Source organism: Prionailurus viverrinus, chromosome D4 (genome assembly GCF_022837055.1).
Source record: "Prionailurus viverrinus isolate Anna chromosome D4, UM_Priviv_1.0, whole genome shotgun sequence".
NCBI classification, from domain to species: domain Eukaryota; kingdom Metazoa; phylum Chordata; class Mammalia; order Carnivora; family Felidae; genus Prionailurus; species Prionailurus viverrinus.
Window position 1 is genome coordinate 93,495,739 of NC_062573.1, and position 20,587 is coordinate 93,516,325.

General features: G+C 60.8%; 1 protein-coding gene across 1 annotated transcript in view; it reads left to right on the plus strand.

Moving 5' to 3' along the window:
* NACC2 (NACC family member 2) overlaps positions 1-20,587 on the plus strand; it is a 66,025-nt gene that overhangs the window by 38,182 nt on the left and 7,256 nt on the right. The window contains 1 exon segment of the mRNA XM_047829587.1: positions 278-1,210. Coding sequence (XP_047685543.1) covers positions 340-1,210 — 871 coding nt within the window. The 5' untranslated portion in view covers positions 278-339.

A 20,587-nucleotide genomic window follows, 5' to 3' on the forward strand; every position in this document is an offset into this window, starting at 1 on the left:
CCCCCACCCCCCCACCCCCCCACCCCCCCGGCTGGAACATGGCTATGCGGCCCTGAGTCCTGTGCAGCGCCGGCTGCAGGCCCAGCCAGGGTCCTGCCGTGAGGAGCTCGGGGCCCCAGGACCTCCCCTGGGTGGCTCTGCTGGAGGGGGGCCGGGGCGGGGACCGCGGCGGAGGAGGGCGCAGCGGCCGAGCGCCGTTCCGTACCCTTGGCCGGCGGGCCCTGGCCGTCCGGGGAGCCTGACCCGCGTGTCCCCGCGCCCTCTCTCTCCCCCACAGATGTGCCCCGCTCGGGCGCTCCCGTGCTGAGTGTGAGGCGAGCCCTCTGGCGCCTGCCCGCCATGTCTCAGCTGCTGCACATCGAGATCCCCAACTTCGGGAGCACGGTGCTCGGCTGCCTCAACGAGCAGCGCCTGCTGGGCCTCTACTGCGATGTGTCCATCGTGGTCAAGGGCCAGGCTTTCAAGGCCCACCGGGCCGTGCTGGCCGCCAGCAGCCTGTACTTCCGCGACCTGTTCAGCGGCAACAGCAAGAGCGCCTTCGAGCTGCCGGGCACCGTGCCTCCCGCCTGCTTCCAGCAGATTCTGTCTTTCTGCTACACGGGCAGGCTGACCATGGCGGCCAGCGAGCAGCTCGTGGTCATGTACACGGCCGGCTTCCTGCAGATCCAGCACATCGTGGAGCGCGGCACGGACCTCACGTTCAAGGTGAGCTCGCCCCACTGCGACTCGCAGACCGCCATGATCGAGGACGCCAGCTCCGAGCCCCAGAGCCCCTGCAACCAGCTGCAGCCGGCCGCCCCCGCAGCCCCCCCCTACGTCGTGTCCCCCTCCGCGCCCATCCCGCTGCTGACCCGCGTGAAGCACGAAGCCACGGAGCTGCCGCCGGCTGCCGGCCCGGGCCTGGCCCCCAAGCGCCCGCTGGAGACGGGGCCCCGGGACGGCGCCGCGGTGGCGGCGGGCGCGGCCCCCCTCAAGCTGCCCCGGGTCTCCTACTACGGGGTGCCCAGCCTGGCCACCCTCATCCCCAGCATCCAGCAGGTGCCCTACTCCCAGGGGGAGCGGACCAGTCCGGGGGCCAGCAGCCTGCCCACCACCGACAGCCCCACCTCGTACCACAACGAGGAGGACGAGGAAGACGACGAGGCCTATGACACCATGGCGGAGGAGCAGTACGGCCAGATGTACATCAAGGCCACCGGCGGCTACGCAGGTAACGCACCGCGGGGGACCGCGGGGGACCGCCGGGGCCCGTGCGGGGGCAGAGGCAAGCCCGCCCCCCGCCCCGTGGGCCCTCACAGCCTGGCTGTGGCCCCTCGGGGAGACCGCCGCGCCGGGCCGGGCTGGATGGGCTGGAGGGCACGACCTAGGTCAGCCTCTCGTGGCCGTAGCTGAGGCCTTGACAGCCGATGCCACGTGAGATGGGAGCCGCGGGAAGGCCGAGAGACCACCCACTGGAAGCCGCCGTCCAGCACGTGGGATGGGGCTTGGTCTCCCGCTCGTCAGACGAGGAGACCGAGGGCCTCAGCGGACCAGGGACCTGGCTGAGGGCTCACAGAGTGCTGTGCGCGCCGCCTGCTCGAGGCCCGAGCGGCCCCGTCAGCAAAGCGCCAGACGCCGTTGGGGGCCCCAGCAGGCCCGTCTGCATTACCTTTGACCTCAGCCGGCCCCCCACCCGTGTGGTGTCACCTGCCCCGTGACTCTCAGTGAGGCCAGAGACTCCCCTGTAACGCATCTCATTTGCCACCACCTCCCTGGGTCCGCCACCAAGGGCCAGGCCAGAAAGTGCTTGTTGAGCTGAGTGAGAGACGTCCCCCCAAGTTACTCGTGGGGCGCTCCCCCACTGGGGACCCGTGCGTCTGAGGTGCGGAGGGTCTGGTATTTGGGGCCCCGGATCCGGTGTCCGCCTGCCTTCCGTGTTCCCCGAAAACTGGCCGTGTGCCTGGGCTCGCTGCCTGCTAATTTGCATGCAGGGCCCGTGGTACCAGCGGGGAGCGGCGATGTAGAACCGGGGCCCTGAGGGACTGCGTGGTGGCTCTTTCCTCCCCTCTGCTCCCCCACGTCCTGGTCCCTGATGGGGCAAACGCTGCTCCCCCCACCAGCCTCCCTCTCCACTTCCAGGCAGGGAGTTGTTGATCAGTGCTGGGGCGCGGGGTGGGGGGGGGGGCGGTCCCGACCAGCTAGGGCCCTTGGGACGGCCGCTCCCCCCGGGCAGCCGAGGACTGGACAGTCTGGCCAAGCCGGGTTCCTCTTAGCACCATGGGGAGCAGGGAAGCACCGCCCTGGGCACCCCCCTGCCCCCTACAGGGGCTGTGGGTGGATGGTTGTTCCCTAGAAGTCATTACTTTATTTAAGTGCATGTTGTTACGTTTGCATGAATCCCACAGGACGCTAGTGCAAAGACCACCTTGACCTGGAAACCTGCAAGCTCGGCTCGGCCCTTCAGAGGGCCGCTGGGCCCAGGCCTTAGGGGGATCTCCGGGAACCTGCCCGGCGTGCGGTGCCCTCTGCCCACGGCCGACAGCCACCCAGGGGGCCGTGCGAGGGCCGTGTGGAGCCCCAGAGCCAGCCACAGGGAGCTGGAATATGCCAAGGGTCCCGGGGCGGGGGCTGTGCGCTGGTGGCCCACAGTGGTACCCCACCGAGGAGATGGCCCAGCCTCCAAACGTCTCCATCCAACGTGGCCATTGGCCTTGGCAGGTTTGGGGTAGGAAGAAGTAAGGCAAGGCCTTGGCATCTCTGGGTGCAGGTACTCTGAGACGGCCCGTCTGAGTACACCTGCCTTTCCGGCCTGATGAGCCTGGAGCCCTGTCTCCACCTGGACGGCAGTGGCCTACCTGTGTCCTTGGCTTTTCCAAGGAGCCAATGGGACAGTGGCCCTGGAACGGCCAGGGTAGGGATTGGGGGGCTGGGCCGCCCCACTGCCTCGACTCTGACCCGGCCATCTCACCAGTCCCCCCACCCCCACCCCTAGCTCTCAGACAAGATGCAGGGGCACAGGCCTGGCCCAGGGCAGTGTGCCTACAGGGGTCTCCCGTGCCTTGGGTGACAGGAGGGAGTCCGGCGGCCATCAGAGCCCTTTGCCCCCGTCTCCCTGGGGGCTGTTGGCAGGAGAATGGGGTGCTGGGAAGCTGGGAGACAGAAAGGGACGGTGGGCAGAGGTGGGCCGGGCACGGGACCAGCCCTGCCTCCAGTCGGCCCGGGGCGCTGCAGTCTGGGTTTTCTCCTCAGTGAGACCATAAGTGGGGCAGGGGGGGGGGGTGTTATTTCTTGGTTAAAATCTAGGTTATTGGCAGTGACGTCGCTGGCATCACCGGCCGCTGGGAAGACGGTTGTGGGGGAGGGGGCGGTGGGGGCAAGCAGGCAGAGATGGGGGCCTGTCCCCCAAGGCTGGCTGCCCCTTGGGTGCCGGCTGCCTGTACCCCGGGCTCCCTCTTCGCCCTGGCTTGGCCTGGTTGGGGGACATCCTCACAGCCCCTCGGGCGGCCGGACAGCCTGCTGCCCCCGGTCCGGGGTCCGGACGGGGGCGGGGCGGGGCCGTCGAGAGCTGGTGGGATCGGGGGTGTCCCAGAGTGCATGCCTGCCACATACGGACGCTGGGGAGTCCGTTCTTCCCGGCCTCAGTTTCCCCACCTGCCAAGGGAGAGGTTGGCCTGAGTGACCCTCAAGGGTCTTTTGACCAGCAGCCTCTGTGTAGGGAAGTGGGGGACACCACACGGTCACCCCATGTCTATCCCCCGCCTTGACAAGAACCGTCAGCAGCTCCCGTCCTGGACATGCAGGGATTCGGTGCGGCAGAGGCAGAGAGTTGACTCTGACCGTGCCCCAGCAGCGCCGCCGTCCCACGCGTCTCCCGCCTGCCCTCCGAGTCCCACGTTCTCGTCCGCGGGGCGGGCACACCACAGCTGACTTCCTAGTCCCCGAGGACCCTGGGTTGGTCTTCTGATCTGTTGCTCTTAGGACTGACTGATGCGCCAGGAGGGGGTGGGACCCGCCTGGCCGTGGGGCCCTCTCCCCACGTCAGGGCCCCCTGGGTCCCTCCTGCTGGCTGGGGGAGGGTCTCCTCTGGGGCTCAGGAAACCCCTGCTCCAGCTCTAGGTGCTCGAAGGCCCCTGGGGTCTGCACGCCTGCTTGCCATGCTGGGAGTGAGGGGCTGCCCCCGTCAGGATGGCGGGGTCGGGGGGGTAGGTGCTGGTTCCAGGGTGAGCAGGGCACTGAGGGCACCCCAGTGCAGTAAGGGGTCTGCTCTCGCGGCCTCTACTTGGCCACACTCCTTGGGCACGTCTGTACCCACGGGCAGACGGGGAGACAGACAGGCAGCAAACAGGACCTCGAACAACTATTTAATCTTGGCTAGGGTCCCCGTGAGGCAGGACAGGCTGCCCCCTGGCCCCAGGGAGCGAGGCTCGGTGGTGGGGAGAGTGAGCTGCCCAGGGGGGTGGGGAGGGCTCTCTCTCCCATCGCTGCCACCTCTGCGGGAGGAGCGTGGGTGGCCGGGAGGAGCCACCTTCGGGGCCACCGCCCCAGGACCGGGCTTCCCGTGGCGCCTTCCGCCGTGGGCCCAGCCCCTCCTCTGCGCGGGCAGATGTTTGATGGTTGTTGGCAGACGCCGTTCCCTGTGGATGAGACAAAGGCACTCCTCGGCACTTACACTCTAGCCAGGCACGTCCACGTTAGGGGCCCCGCGGGGCGCTGTGCCGGGACGGGACAGGTGGCCGCGGGCTGGTGGCCCTGCCTGGGCTCGCCCTCTCTTCCCCTCTGCGGGCTGGCTGGCTCCTCCGGGTCTGCCCCCTGTCCTGGCCCCCGGACACGGGACAGACACTGGCGGTGTTTGGGATCGGGTCCTGTCTCCCCCGCCTCGAGCAGAAGCTGCAGACGACTCCTGTGAGCCCTGGAAGGACGCAGAGCGTGTGCGCCCTGCCACGGACCAGGCCCTGGTCAGTGCCACCATGGCCTGTGGTACCCTTGTGTCCTGCTCACCCCAGAACCAGCACCGCCCCCCCGCCCCCGCCCCTACCTCCCTGACTAGGGCAGCCCCTCACTCCCAGCATGGCAGCAGACAGGCAGACCCCTAGCCTGTTGGGGGGCTGCTCCCCCCTGCAGCCCAGCTGCCCCTTGGGGGTCCCATGGGGAACGGGGAAGGCTAGGTCTGTCGTGCGAATCCCAATCCTAAGCACCCCTCACCGCCTCCTGACCTGGGCCCAGGGTGTCTACGCTGTTGGATCCCTGCCCAACTGCTAGGAGGGCCCCGGGAGCAGTGGGCGCGTTTTGTCCCTGGCCTGTTCGGGGGGGGGGGGGTCCCTCCCTTTGGAGGCAGCAGTCAGGGCACGCGAGGGAGGCGCGGGCCCCAGCGTGCCTGTCCCACACGTGCCCAGGGAGCTGGCCCCGGGCTGTTCTGAGGTTCTGGGGGTGGCCTCCCCGGCTCCCTGGCCCCCAGCTTCTCCTGTCTCAGGGACAGGGCACTTCTGTGCAGTGTCACGTGTGGCCCCCAAACCCCGGGAGACCCTGAGGTGCCCTCTTACGTCTGAGTGACTGAGGTATGACGTCCATGCCTCCCCAGAAGGGGCGTGAGATGCACCCGCTTGAGTCTTGGGCTGTGGCACCAGAGCACGGTCAGACGGAGGACGCTGCCGTCACCCGCCCGCCCCAGGCAGCCCTGGATCTGCTCTCTGTCACTCGGGGTGCGTTCGCCGGTCCTAGAACATCAGGTGGGCACGGTCGTGCGCTGCGTCCTTGGGTCTGCTTCTCTCCGCAGAATTCGGGTGAGACTCGTCTGTGCTCCCGGGTCAGGCCCACCTTTCCCTCCCCTTGTTGGGTGGTTATTCCAAGTGTTCGCACACAGTGAAATGTACCGATTCCAAGTGTACAGGCGATGACTCTGGGGGCTGTAATCAGTCGAGTACCAGGGTCACGGTCAAGATCAGATCAATCTGCCTCCCCGCAAATGTCTCCGGGTCCTCCCGCCCCAGCCCTGGCCCCCTGCGGCCTCCCCACCGGCTTCCTGTCCTTGTCGATTTGCCTTTTGCACAATCTTTTAAGTGGCATCGTTCAGAACGCAGTCCTTTCTTCTCACCGTATTTCGTGGCCTGTCCACGTGGTGCCAGGTGTCGGTCCTCCTAGTCCTAGGCCGTGGACGCGGCCACCAGTGGCCAGCGCGTGGGTGGCTTCGGGGGACAGGAGCTGTTGCTGTCTTGCTGCTGTGAACGTCCGCGTGCAGGTGGCGCTGCTGGGTCACGGGAGAGGCACGTGTCCACGCGGCCACACGCTCACCGGTCTCCTGAGAGTTGATTTGCGTCCTGAGCGGCGACGCGGGTTTTTGCCTGGATCGGACACGTGTGGTGCTGCATCGGTTAACTTTCTAAGGCGGAGCCACCCTCGCAGCCCCGGGATGGAACCCACGTGGCGTGGCGTTTATGCCGCGCTCGGTTCAGTTTGCTGACGTTTTCTCGGGGGTTTCTGCGCCCGTGTGCGTGGCGGGCAATCACCTGTAGTGCTCTTAGTATGGTCTCGGGGATCAGGAGAACGCGAACCTTCTCTTCCCTTCTGTAGTTTTTCAGAGTTTGTGTAAGTTTGATGTGACTTCTGTCTTGTGCGTTTGATAGAACATATCCACCCGTGAAGCCTCTTGGCTCTGCGGGTTTTTATTGTTGTTAATTGTGGGAGTTTTTAGTGATAAATTCCGTTCCTTTGGGTACAGAACGAATCGATTTCCCTTTCCTCGTGCTCCAGCCGTGGCGGTTTGTGTGTTTCCTGGAGCTCATGCGCTTGTGAAGGCTGCTCTGACACGATCCCTGCGGCCACGCCGGCTCCCGTGTCTGGTGCGCGCGGGGCAGGGGAGGGGGGTGCATGCTTACACACAGCACGGGGTCGACGTTGCGGGTTCATCCGGTCCAACTTGAGTCTCTTGACACTGGGAATGAGACTTGACGGAGGTGGGTTCGCACCTGCCGTCTTTCCATCCGTTTCCATTGGCCCCGTTTCCCGGTTTCCTCTCTGCCGACACTTTTTGGGTCGAGTTTCTCCTGGTATTGCTTTTTTAGCCCCGCTGTTGACCTCTGTCTTGAGCCGCCCAGCCCCCTGCATCTTCACCCCGTCCCTGGGGCCTTTGTCCCTGTGGCCCCCTGCGCGGTCGTGGTCACGGGTTTCCCTTCTTGACGTGCGACCAGCCTTCCCACACGTCGTCCTCTTTACCTGAAACAGCCAGCCGGCCTTTCTCCACTTTCGGTCCGTTTTATTCATTTAATTAATTTGATAAACTAATTACTTTTTATTTAAAAAATTCTATAAGTTTTTTTAACATTTATGACATTTTTTAGCGTTATCTTTGAGAGCGTGAGTGGGGGAGGGAGAGAGAGAATCCCACGCAGGCTCTGAGCTGTCAGCACAGAGCCCGACGCGGGACTCGAACCCACGCACTGTGAGGTCGTGACCTGAGCCGAGGTCCGACGCTTCACCGACTGAGCCCCCCGGGCGCCCCGGTTTTCAGTTCCTTGAAGTCCCGTGAGACGTACCGGCTTCGGCGTGCGGCTCTCCAGTTCACAGCAGTGCCGTCAGCCCCGTCCTCGTCCCTGCCCGCGGGCGCCAGGCCGGCCCCCTCTCCGAGGCCTGCCCCGGCTCTTGCTCCGCCTTCTCCTGTGGGTGGGCCGCCAGCTGCTCCGCGTTCCCGCCAGTGCTGGGTCTTGTCTGATGTTGAAAGCTGTGCCCGGTGGCCGTAGCGGTGTCTCTGTGACGTCCGATGACGTCGGACAGCTTTCACGTGGGGCCGCCGGGGCCGCCGTCCCTTTGAATCCGTGCCCTTCTTACTGGGCTGTCTGATCAGCGAGGGTGTGAGGCACCGTTGAGAATCGGGCATTCTTTGCATGCTGCGGGCGGAGGCCTCTGTCGGGCCTGTGATTCGAGAACGTTTCCCCCCTCCTCCCCCTCCGCCGCAGTCTGTCCGTTCCCTTGACAGAGCCTTTCATAGACGGACACTTTGGGATATTGATGAAGCTAAGTGATTAATTACACTGACCCCGAACAATCCGCTTAAATGTGGATTTTCTGCATTGCAGTGCCGTAAGTGTGTTTTCCTGTCCTTTTCGGTATTATTTTCTTTCCCCCAGCTCACCTTGTGCTAGGAACACGGTATATGGTGCATGGAACGTACCGACTGTGTGTTAATCGACCGCGTGTGACCCGTACGGCTTCCGGTCAACGGTGCGCTAGTTACGTGTGGGGGAGTCCAGGTTACGTGCGGATTTTCGACGGCTAGGGCGGCGGTCGGTGCCTCTGATAATCGCCTCGTACAAGGTCAGCGACATTTCTCTCCAGACCGCGCTCTCGTGGTGGTTAAGTCTTTACCTGACCAGCACGCAGACAGACATTTCCCCTACATTTTCTTCCAGATGTTTTACGGCGTTGGGTCTCACGTTCGGCGTGTGGCCCGTTCTGGGTCAAGTTCTGCGTGAGGCGCGGGTCAGGCTCCTTTGTCTCTCACGTGATGTCCAGTTCGCTTTCAAAGAAATGTCACTTACGAAAGAACCCGGCGATAGTTACCGCACATACTCATTTCGTGAGACTTGAGCTCCTCGCCGTCCTAGTGAGGGACCCGCAGTGGATTCTGAAAACTCGCAAACACGTCTTTATAGCGTTTGACAGTTTGCGGTAGTGATGTGTGATTTACGTGCCGTGAAGGCAGTCCCTTGTCGTTGTGCGGGGGTGTCCGTGGCCGCGAGCGGGCGTGCCCTGGAATTCTGGCCGGACGCTTGTGTTCCGCCTTCTCTTGTTTTCTTCGTGGGGACTGTCGTCCTCCTGTGTCCCTTGTGCATGCTGTGTCTCTGCGGGCCGCCTTTGTCCCTGACCGTCCTCCACCTGGTTTCGACGTGCCCCTGTGTGGCGTCCTCTGTGTTCATTCTGCTGACGTCCATGGAGCCTTTCAGGCACGTGCATTTATACCATGGTTTGTTCAGGGGTCTTTGTGCCCCTCTGTCCGGAACCCCGGTCACGTGGCCTTTTGCCCCTGCGATCTCCGAGGCTCTGTTTGCTGACCGAATAGTTCCTATTGCTGTTTCTAATGCTTGCTGATCTTCTCTGCAGTTGCATTTGGTTCTTATCTTTGGCTCCCTGTTTCTCTGCTCATTGGGTTCCTCTTTTTTTGTTTTTTTTAAAGTTTATGTATTTATTTTGAGAGGGAAAGAGAGAACGAGCCGGGCTGGGGCAGAGGGAGAAGGAGAGAGAATCCCCAGCAGGCTCTGCACTGTGAGCACAGAGCCTGATGCGGGGCTCGATCCCACAACCCTGGGATCATGACCTGGGGTGAAATCAAGACTCAGACACTCAAGCCACTGAGCCACCCAGGCGCCGCTGGCCTCCTCTTTTGCACAGCTTTAAAAGTTGCTGTCGGGGCGCCTGGGGGGCTCGGTCGGTGGAGCGTCCGTCTTCGTCCCAGGTCATGATCCCGCGCTTCATGGGTTCGAGCCCCACGTCGGGCTCTGTGCTGACGGCTCGGAGCCTGGAGCTGCTTCGGATTGTGTGTCTCCCTCTCTCTCTCTCTCTCTGCCCCTCCCCTGCTCTGTCTCCCAAAAATAAGTAAACATTAAAAAAAATTTTTTTTTTAAAGCTGTGGTCATGTTATGTGGCTAGTTTAAAGCCTCTGCCACTGGTGCCGTCCTGTGTCATTTCCTGGGGTGTCTCTGCTGACCGGTTTTCTCCTCCTTAGGGGTCGTCTTCTTGTGGTCTGTCGGTTGTTTGTGGATACGGGACATCGTCAGTGTTACCTCGTGGAACACTTGCAGTTTGTCACTCCGGGTCTCTCGCGGTAGCTGGTTACGTGGCACCCCGTAACAGCGGGCGTGGCAGCCTGCGCCCCGGAGCCTCCCTGCTCTTGTGGGCTCCCTGCTGCCCTTTGTGTCCTCTGTTGGGCTTGATGTCATGAGGTCCGCTCACGATTTAGCAATGGCAGTTTTCGGATTTTGTTTAAAGACCTCTTCCTCCACGTGTGGATGGCTGTGATGTTCTTCTAGGTGTTACTTAAAGAATTCTGATTTGGAATCATTTATTTTACTTATTTTTTTTAACATTTATTTTATTTTATTTTTGAGAAGGAGGCAGCGCACGAGCAGGGGAGGGGCAGGGAGAGAGGGAGACACAGACTCCGAAGCGGGCTCCGGGCTCCCGGCCGTCAGCGCCGAGCCCGACGTGGGGCTCGAACTCACAGACCGTGAGATCGTGACCTGAGCCGAAGTCGGGCGCTCAACCGACTGAGCCCCCCAGGCGCCCCATGATTTGAACTCATTTTAAATTTACAAAAACGTTTCAAGATCAATGTCCTTTGCTCAGACTCGCTCACGGGTTAAGAATGTGCCACGTCTGTTTCTCTTCCTGCGGAGAGGCTGTGGGGTCTTTGGACCGTTGGGGGGCGAGCTGCAGACATTGTGTCCTTTGCCCCCAAGTACTGAGGATTTCCTGCAAGTGGGGACAGCCTCTTCCATAGACACAGTCCCGTGCTCCACGCCCAGGAGGCCGGGCGGTGACGCCGTGCTGCTCGCCGGCCTGTGCCTGAGTCCCTCCACGTGTCCCCATGCCATCCTCCAGAGCAGCACGGTTTCCCCCAACCTGTGCCCGGTTCGGATGCGCACAGTGCGTATCGTGGCGGTTCTGTGCCCTCCCCCCTCCTCGGCCTTTGCCTTTCAGGGCACTTCTCTTTCTGAAGAGCACAGTTCAGCCGTTTGGCTGAACGTCCCTCTGTTTGGGCTCAGGTTGTGCGTTTCCGCCGCATCTCGGGGGAAACGGTGCCTGGTCCCTCCCGGCGCGTCCTCTCGGGAGGCACCTGAAACCCGTGCGGCTTCACGGTGGCGATCGGTGACCCCGGCCGGGTGGAGCGTGGGTTCGCCCTCGGCGTCTGTTGACGATCCTGCCTGGGCTGGTTGCTAACGCCTTACGCCCTACCCTTGCTAGTTGGCCCTCTGCGTTCGGGAAGGGCTTCTCGACATACCCCACTCCGCTCCTGCGGTGCTCCCTCCCTCACTGTGGCTCCCGTGTGAGTGGAGAGGGGTTTTTGGAGCATTTGTCATCTCGTTGGGCAAAAATCCAGCTGTCTCTCCCTTCAGCGGGGAGTGGCGTGGAGAATTCACCGTCGGGGTGCGAGGTCTGCGTGTGGCCACAGGGACGTCCTTGTTTGCAAGCCCCCCTGTCCGTCAGAGCTGGGACTCATAGATTGTAAAAACCGCAGGTTCGGGCTGGTGTCTCCGAATCCAGTCCGACCCCAGGGTTGTCCTAGCCTCCCCTCTTCCTGATGTCCGTTCTCCGAACAGACGAGATCCGACGCTCCTGTTTCCGCGTGAAAGGCGTTTACGTCTGTAGTGTGAGTGGAATCGATGTTTCGACGTGCGGTGATCTGGGGCCCGCGGTTTACTTTTTTCCCACCCAACTTCCGAGTGGGTCTGCCACTTTTCATTGAGAAGACCACCTCTGTGGGCACCGCCCTGCTGACCCCGTGTGCATGTGGCATGTGGGCCCCATCCCTAGCCCTGCCCTGTCCCCTCTGTCACTGCTGGTCCCTGTGCCAGGGCACACCGCCCGCATTCCTGCGTAAGGTCGGCCGCTGGTTTTGTTCCTTACAGCCGTCCTGCCTTTTTTCTGCATTTTTACGTGTTTTGTCAAATGCCACACAAAAGTACCTGCGGGGTTTGGTTGGGATTTCGTTGACTCTGCAGATCAGGCTTGTGCTGAGATCCCTCCAATGTTGGGTGTTTCCTCCATTTACTTACATCTTTTTCGGGTTTTCTTGGGACTGTTTTGTAATTCTCTGCATGTCCGTTGTTAGATTAATTCCTAGAAATTCATTTTTTGTTTGAATCTACGTGGTGTTTTTTTTTTTCATTGTTTGTTGCTTGTATGTAGAAACACATTGGATTTATTATTTAAAAGCAAATCTGGGGGCCCCTGGGTGGCTCAGTTGGTCAGAGGTCTGACTTCGGCTCGGGTCACGATCTCACGGTCCATGGGTTCGAGCCCCACGTCGGGCTCTGCGCCGACAGCTCGGAGCCTGGAGCCCGCTTCGGATCCTGTGTCTCCCTCCCTCTCTGTTCCTCCCCCGCTCACACTCTGTCTCTCTCTCAAAAATAAGTAAACATTGAGGGGCGCCTGTGTGGCTCAGTCGGTTAAGCGTCCGACTTCAGCTCAGGTCATGATCTCGAGGTCCGTGAGTTCGAGCCCCGCGTCGGGCTCTGTGCTGACAGCGCGGAGCCTGGAGCCTGCTTCGGATTCTGTGTCTCCCTCTCTCTCTCCGCCCCTCCCCTGCTCATGCTCTGTCTCTGTCTCAAAAATAAATAAAAATATTTTAAAAAAAAAGTTAAGAAAAATAAGTAAACATTGAAAAGTAAATAAAAACTAATAAAAACAAAAAAAAAATTTAAAGTATTAAAAAAAAAAACCCTGGCCACCGCCCACTCATTTATTCCAATAGTTTCCCTGCAGACTCTCAGATTTTCTCTGTGTCCCATCCTGTCACCTGCTGGCAATGGTGGCTTTATTTCTGTTCCTGGCCCTTTTGCTTCCTTTTTGCCCGACCGTACTGGCCAGACCTTCTGGTTCACTCGTCTCATCTCTGAGCTCAGGAAACGCGTTCAATATTCATCTTGAGGTGGGATATTTGCTCTAGGCTTTTGTGATGTGTGTTATGAGGTTAAGGACGTTCTTCTCTTACGTTAAGAGGTTGGTGGGGGCGCCTGGGTGGCGCAGTCGGTTAAGCGTCCGACATCAGCCAGGTCACGATCTCGCAGTCCGGGAGTTCGAGCCCCGCATCGGGCTCTGGGCTGATAGCTCAGAGCCTGGAGCCTGTTTCCGATTCTGTGTCTCCCTCTCTCTCTGCCCCTCCCCTGTTCATGCTCTGTCTCTCTCTGTCCCAAAAATAAATAAATGTTGAAAAAAAAATTTTTTTTAAAAAAGAGGTTGGTGTGTTTCTTTTTCATAAATCAGGGTTGCATTTTAACAAAAGCCTTGTCTCTAGATACCGACCCGGGCATCCGCTTTCCTCTTCTGCCCGTTACTTTTCTGAATTACGCTGATTGCTCTTTTGAACGTTAAAAAAACAAAACAGTTGTGTGTCTGGAATAAGTTCGGCCTAGTTACGATTGAATTTCTGCATTCGGCCTCCTCCTCTTATTTTTTTTTTTTTTTTTGCCCGGTTTTGGTGACCGTCCTGAGGTGTGAGGCCCTCTGCAGTGTCCTGCCCCGGAAGGGGCCTCAGGCAGTGTGGAAGGGGGCCACCTGCTTCAGTGGGAGCCTGGGCACGTGGCCTGCACGGTCCCGGGCTCCGGCCTCAACGCCAGGAAATCTGATGGCACAGGCCCCACACGCGGTGTGGGCGCCCCGGTGTAGACACATCCCCCCCCCCACGCCCGCCTCGGAGGAGGCGGGGGGCTCCGAACCAGGGCCTGTGGGCCGCGGAGAGCGCCTCGAGGGCCAGATCCGTTTCACGGGCGGCCACCCGCCGCGGGAGCGAGCCTGGACGTTCCTCGCTTGCGAGCACCGGGCCGCGTGTCTCATTTCCCTTCAGACGGTGCCTCACGTTTCCCCGCGGGGTTATCCGCCTCCTGAAATGAACCGAGAATTCCTTCCCGCCTGTTCTGTACTTTTATGTCTTCTCAGTCGAGGACTCAGTCCGCCTGGAAGCGTGCTCCTGCCTCTCCGGACGGTTGTCGGCCGCATCTGGTTTTCTGACTCATTGGCGTGAACTTGTCCCTAACATCCTCTTAAGGTCCCTCCTGACGTCTGGAGCGGGGCCGTCCCCTCGTGTGTTCCGTGCAGCCCACGACCTAAGGATGCCGTTTATGTCGTTAAAGAAAGATCTCCCGGGCGCCTGGGGGGCTCAGACGGTTAAGCGCCCGACTCTTGGTTTCGGCTCAGGTCACGATCTCACGGTTCTTGGGTTCGAGCCCCGTATCGGGCTCTGTGCTGACAGCGCGGAGCCTGCCTGGGATTCTCTTCCCACGCTCTCTCTGCCCTCCCCTGCTCTCTCTGTCTCTCAAGATAATTCATTAATTAACAGAAACATGTGCAGCTAAAGTCGCGTGTGCCCCAGACAGCCTCAAATACTTCCTGTCAGTCTGTTCACCCTGGAGGTCTACAGGCCCCCGTCCCGCAGGGGCCTGTGCTGTGTTCCGAACGCTGTTAGTTTGTGCCTTTTTTCCTTTCCCTTTTCTTCAGAGAACCGACTTTTGGATTTTTTTCTCTATTTTCTGTCTTCATATATGTTTTCATCTCACCATACTACAACTTTCTCTGAGTTCATTCGCTGTTCTTGCCCTGGATTTTTAAGACAGATGCTTCGGGGTGCCTCGGCTGAGCTTCTGACTCCATTTTGGCTCAGGTCACGATCTCAAGGTTTGTGAGTTCGAGCCCCTCGTCGGGCTTTCAGCTCTCAGCACTGAGCCTGCTTCGGACCCTCCGTCCCCCTCATTCTCTGCCCTTCCCCCACTCTAAACAAACTTGAAAAAAAAAAAGGACAGATCTTCGGATGACTGACTTCTCAGCCTTTTACGGTAAGTGTGTGTGGAGCCACGCACTTCCTGGGCCCCGCGGCTGGCTTCATCCTGTCTCGCGCATTTTCATCGGCACCCACGAAACACATTTTCTGGTTGCGTTACTGAGTCGCGGTGTTTTCCTCGACCCTTGGCTTGTGCGACGGCGGGTCCCTCAACTTCCAACCACACTTTGGGTTTTCTGGTCATGTTTTTGTTGAAGTTTCCAAATCAAGTGCCCCGCGAACTTGATACCGCCTCACTGCTCTGGAATTCGTCAGGAATTGCTTTATGCCCCAGAATATGTTCCATACGCACTGAAGGAAGCAGCCAGGCCGTCAGCTTAATGAACTGCACCGATGATTACGTCGCATCCCGCACGCGCCCGCACGTTTGTTCTCGCGTTCCTGCTGGGGTGGCCGCGTACCGTGGTTCTTACGTCCCCTGCCGCGCTGGAGTGTCGCGTGCTCTCAGGTTGGCCCGCCGGCCGCCCCGGTCCGTGGCCGCGGCCGCGCTGTGTCGTCTCCACGCGGCTTCACGATGTGTCGTGGGTTTTGGTGTTTTTGTCCGGGCTTAAAAAACCTTCATTGTCTTCTCACACACAGTCCGGTTCCGTCTCGTGTAATCACTGGTGTCTTTGGGTTTCATGTCCCGTCTTTCTAGCGATTTCCCATCCGTCCCCTCTGATCTGTGTTTCTCTATCTTCCCCCTTTCTGGCTGATCAGCCATTTGGTTCTGTTTATTTCCCTTTCTTTTATTATGAGTGTGGGGGCTGCTGTCTTCAGGGTTAGAGAGTCCAACATCCATCTGAGCACGGCCTCCGTCCGGGAGCGTGTTCAGGGCCCGGCCCTCTCCCTCTTAGCTGGGACCGCTCGGTCACCCTGGCTCCCGTGCGCCGCCGGGCCTCCTGGGCTCCCGGGACACGGGGTCATGCTTGCCCCACGTTCCGTGTCTCTTTCGCTCTTTGTGACTCTTGTGTTTCCTTTCTCTGCTTCAGTCTGGATATTGGCATTCTTTTCCAGGTTGGCATTCCTGTCACCTGCTCTGTCCCGTCTCCTCCAGCGACACCGATCTTCTGTCCAGGGTCTGATCCTTCCCACAGATTCTGGTTTTCTGGTCCAGCTCCCCATTGTGTTGCTACGTTTCCTGCCCTGTCGAGAGCAGGCGCTCCACGGGTGGTGGCCATTGTCTGGGACGGACCACCTTGGGTCTGATCTAATGTCTTTTTGTAAATTGGTTTCTTATTACTCATTTCCCCCTGTTCCTGCTGAGTTCTCGACACGGTAGGAAGCATCTGGGAGCTCCCGCCAGCGCTCCTCCACAGACGGTCCGTCGTTAGAGGCCTCAGGTGGGAGCCGGCGAGGTGCTCGCCGCGGCTCCCAGGCCACGGCCGGTCCTGGGGTTTCCAGACCGTCTCCTCCCGGCAGGCCCCCGAGTCTGCTATCTCGCACGTGGGCACCGCATCCCCGATTTCACCTTCCTTTGGTTTCTGAATCTGGTCCTGCACACGTGCTGCTTAGTGGTGGCCGGAAGTTGAGGGGAAGTCGGGCCATCTCCCAGGCCGAGGCCCCTCGAATCTGCACGCTCCAGGCCCGGCTGTCCCTCCCACCCAGCCCTACGGCAGCTGTCCCCTCAGCTCAGGGGCCTGGCCCTGAGACTAATTTTTTTTAAGTTTTTTTTTTTTTTTTTTAAATTTCGAGAGAGAGCCTTTGCAAGCAGGAGGGACAGAGAGGGAGCGAGAGGGTCCCAAGCAGGTTCCACACTGACAGCACAGAGCCCGACTCGGGGCTCAAACCCAAGATCGGTGAGACCTTGACCTGAGCCGAAATCAAGAGTCCGACGCTTTTGGAGTTGCTCTTGATGGGGGGGGGGGGGGGGGGGGTCACTCCCCCACTGCCGTACGGGGGTCTCTGGTGCACCTCACAGGTTAAATGCGTTTGTGTTTGTGTAGCTGATGTGTGCTAATCACTGTAAAGGGTATAGAAGGTCACACTGGGGAGAGCTGTTCTCCACCCGTTGCTCCGCCTCCCGCTGTCTCCCAGCGGCCTCGCGTCCCGTGTTTTGTCCTCAAGCATAGCCCGTGCGTGCATCTTACATAAACACGGTCCCAGGGCACGCAGAGCCCCACTGTGTTTTCAGGGTGACCAGTGTCACCTGGTGTCACGGACCAGGATCTGTCCAGGCCGTCCACGGTGGACGTCTCGAGTCCGCGGAGCTGACGGAGGAGAATGCGGTCAGGCTGGCAGTGCGGGCAGCCGCTGGGTTTGCCGGGACACCAGCTGGGGCCTCGGTGGGGTCTCCCAGGGTCAGACGTGGATGCTGGACACAAAACTGGCAGGCCTGTGGGGTCTGGGGACAGGCAGCATCCGTGGCAGGTTTGAGTGGGACTGGCTGAGTTGGACGGGGAGCCTCCCAGAGGAGGTTTGGAAAGTTACGAGCCGGGCCCCAGGGGAGCTGCGGCTCAGGGTCGCCCTGGGTGCCGTCCAGGGCTGCAGGGTCAGAGCCTCACGTCCTGTCCGGCCGCTGTGCCCGCGCCTGCCTGCGCACGGGGACCCGGGGACCCTACCTGTGCACGGAGACCGTTCCCGCGTGGGGGGCCCCTGGCAGGGCGTCTCCTCGACGTTTCTGTGTCCGCTCGTAGGTTGCTTTCTTCAGGGCTTTCCCTGCCAGACTTGTTATTTTGTGCCCGATGTGCTGGGATCTCGTTGGTTCTGAGATGCCTTCTGTCCTTCCTTGCCTTTTAGCCCCCGCAAAATAGGGTTCGTCTCACAGTCGCTGGGGGACGTGGCTACATGAGGACAGAGGCATTTCTGTCCTCACGTGAAAGAGCAGTCATCTGTGAAGACCCCCAGCTGCTGATGCTCTGCCCCACCCCTCGGGGCCCAAGCGCGCCTTTCAGAAGGACCCCCTGCCCTGCATTCAGGATGCCAACACGGCTGTGTTCAGACGCATGGGCGCCTTTGTGGGTGTGGCCCTTTCAGAACTGCCTGCCTGGTGGGTGTTGGGGGGGCCTCCTGGGGCCCAGCAGCAAGGGGCAGGGCAGGGCAGCGCTGGGCGGGCCGCCTGGGCGCTCACGATACACAGCAGCTCCGTCAACCCTCCGTGCCGCCCGACATCACCCACCCCCACCCCATCCCCTGGCAGTCACCGATCTGTTCTCTGTCCCCACACGAGACACTGGGCCATCTCCAGTCAGGGCATTTGTGAGCAGAGCCTCTGTCCGCGTCCTTGCTCAGGGCCCGAGCGGACTGTCTTCATCCCGTTTCCCTGGCTGAGCACCCAGGTGAGGGGGTGTGGCTCCCACACTCAGCCTGTGTTCAGCTTTGGAAGAGCTGTCCAGCCATCCTCTGGAGTGCCCGTGTCCCCTGCCCAGCCGCCTATGGAGTGCCTGTGTCCCCCTGCCCAGCCATCCCCCAGGGTGCCCGTGTCCCCCTGCCCAGCCATCCTCTGGAGTGCCCGTGTCCCCTGCCCAGCCATCCTCTGGAGTGCCCGTGTCCCCCGCCCAGCTGCCTATGGAGTGCCCGTGTCCCCTGCCCAGCCATCCTCTGGAGTGCCTGTGTCCCCCTGCTTAGCCGTCCCCCGGGATACCCGTGTCCCCTACCCAGACATCCCCCGGGGTGCCCGTGTCCCCCTGCCCAGCCATCCTCTGGAGTGCCTGTGTCCCCCTGCCTAGCTGTCCCCCGGGATACCCGTGTCCCCTGCCCAGCCGCCTATGGAGTGCCTGTGTCCCCCTGCCTAGCCATCCCCCAGGGTGCCCGTGTCCCCCTGCCCAGCCATCCTCTGGAGTGCCCGTGTCCCCCTGCCTAGCCATCCCCCGGGGTGTCTGTGTCCCCCTGTGCACTGTGGCTGGGGACCAGCGCCCAGTGGCCACCCCTCGCCCCACTCAGGCCGCAAGTTCAGCCGTACCGTGCGTGTGGAGTGGTGTCTCCGTGTGGTTTTATTTGCAGTTTCCGGTGGCTAACGTGGCTGCCTCTTCGGTGCCGGTCTGCCGTCTGTGTGTTCTCTCACCAAGCATCTGTTTGGATCTTTTGCCCATTTTAAAGATCGAGCTGTCCGTTTTCTGGCTGTCGGGCGTTGAGAGCCGCTGCGGGTTTTCAGCACAAATCGCCTGTCGGGTGCAGGCCCGCAGGCTGGGGCTGCTGTCTTTGCGGGAGGCTTTCCCTTCCGTGGGGTCCCGCTAATCAGGCCATTCCTTCAGGGGCTGTGCTTTCGGGGTCGTGTGTAAGCTTTTTGCCGAGCCCGAGTTCACGAAGATTTCCTTCTGGAAGTTTTGGAAGTTTTGTGTTTTACGCGAGGTCCCGGGTCATCTTTGTTAATTTCCGCGTCAGGCGTGAGGCTCAGATCAAGGGCGGCTTCACTTTTGTGATCTGTCCATGCCTGGCTGCTTCCTCTGCACCACGTGCCGAAGCAGCTGTCACCTCCCCCGTGGAGTGGCGAGCGAACCTTTGTCACAACTCAGCCGAGCATGTCTGTGCCGGCCTGTTTCCGTGCTGTGGACCGCGTGTCCCTTCGCTTGCCCGCACGTACCGTTACGATCGGTTTATAGTGAGTTGAAAGTGGGTAGTGTGACCGGCCTTTTTCTTTCCGTTTGGCTTTACGTTGTGTTTTCCGATATAATCAAGGACTAGGGGTTCGATTTCTTATTGTGCCATTTTAACAAATGACACGTGCTCTGAGCGTCCCCTTCCTTGTCCCCACACCTCTGCGCCCAACCTCCCAGGGGCTTGGTCACCTGCTGGCAGCCACACACATTGGTGGGGGCTCCCTGCCAAGGATGGGGGCTGCCTAGGCCATCTCCGAGGGGCCGCCAGAGACACTCTGTGCATCCGGGGACAGGAACAGAGGCCACACCGTTGGGGCGTGGTGATGCGCCGGCATCCTGTGGGCTGGGGACTCTGTGTGTCTTGTTTGGGGAGAGAGTCCATCACTTCCTCCAGGTTCCCAGTCAGTGACCCACAGGAGGGCGCGAAGGTGCAGGGACGGAGGTCGGTGACCCTCCCGGGGTCCCTGCAGGCCTGCGTCACCAGCGCCGCCTTCTATCTGTGCTTAACAGACTGCGGAATGAGGACCACAGCCCTTGTCTCCCACAGAGGCCTTTCGTTTTTTCAAGAGAATCGTGTTGTTGGGCTGGAATGTCGTGACGCAGGATTTGCCGTGACAGCTGTTGCTGAGGGCACAGTTTGGGGGCGTCGGGCACACTCACGCTGCCGTGCAGCCGTCCCCTCCGTCCGTCCCCAGGGGTGTCCGTCTTCCCAGACCGAACTCGGTCCCGTTACACGCCGACCACCGTGCTGTCTGTCCCTGTGGGTCCGACTCCTCTCGGCCCCACAGCCAGTGGAATCTGACGGGACTTGTCCTTCCGTGCTGGTTTCCTCTCACCCAGCACGATGTCCTCGCCGGCTGGATTCACACAGCGTCACCGAGTCAGGGAGCAGGTGGGTCCCTTCTTGGTGCCCAGAGTCCCTGGCAGGTCCACCCATGAGTCCTGTGTCCACAGTTACAGTTTTCTCTGGCCGGTGACCCGAGGGAAACTCTGCCTGTCCTTGGTTGCGGCTGCCCCTTTGGCCCAGATCAGCTACTGTTCCGGATCATTCCGTAGAGGCCTTTTGACCGGGACTCACCTACAAACACCTAATTGCTCTTCACTTTCATGTGCTTCTCTCCAAATTCCATGGGCCCAAAATATTCGGAGCCCACGGTCCTGGAGACTGGAGCTGTTGCTGGTTGAAAACGAGGCCGTTGATGATGAGGGCGGTGGTTCCGCCGCGGTGGCCAGTCCCCGAGGGACCTCAGTGTGATCCGTGGGTCCGTCCGCGGGCTGCCGTGTCCCTGCCCACAGCCCACCGAGGGGCCTCCCGCCAGCCCCCCAGTCAGGGACGCCTGCCCGAAGGCCACGGGGACACGCGAGGGGCCCCGTGCACGCTCTCCCAGGCTCCCAGAACCTGGTTGTGAGCTGCCCCCTCCTCTCCCTGGGAGGAGGAGACTTGGGGCCCAGGGAAGGGGCAGGGGCAGGGAAGGCTTTGGGCGCACCTTTCCAGATGAGCCACCACGCGGGTTCGGGTATTTTTAGCTGGCGCAGTATCCGCGCT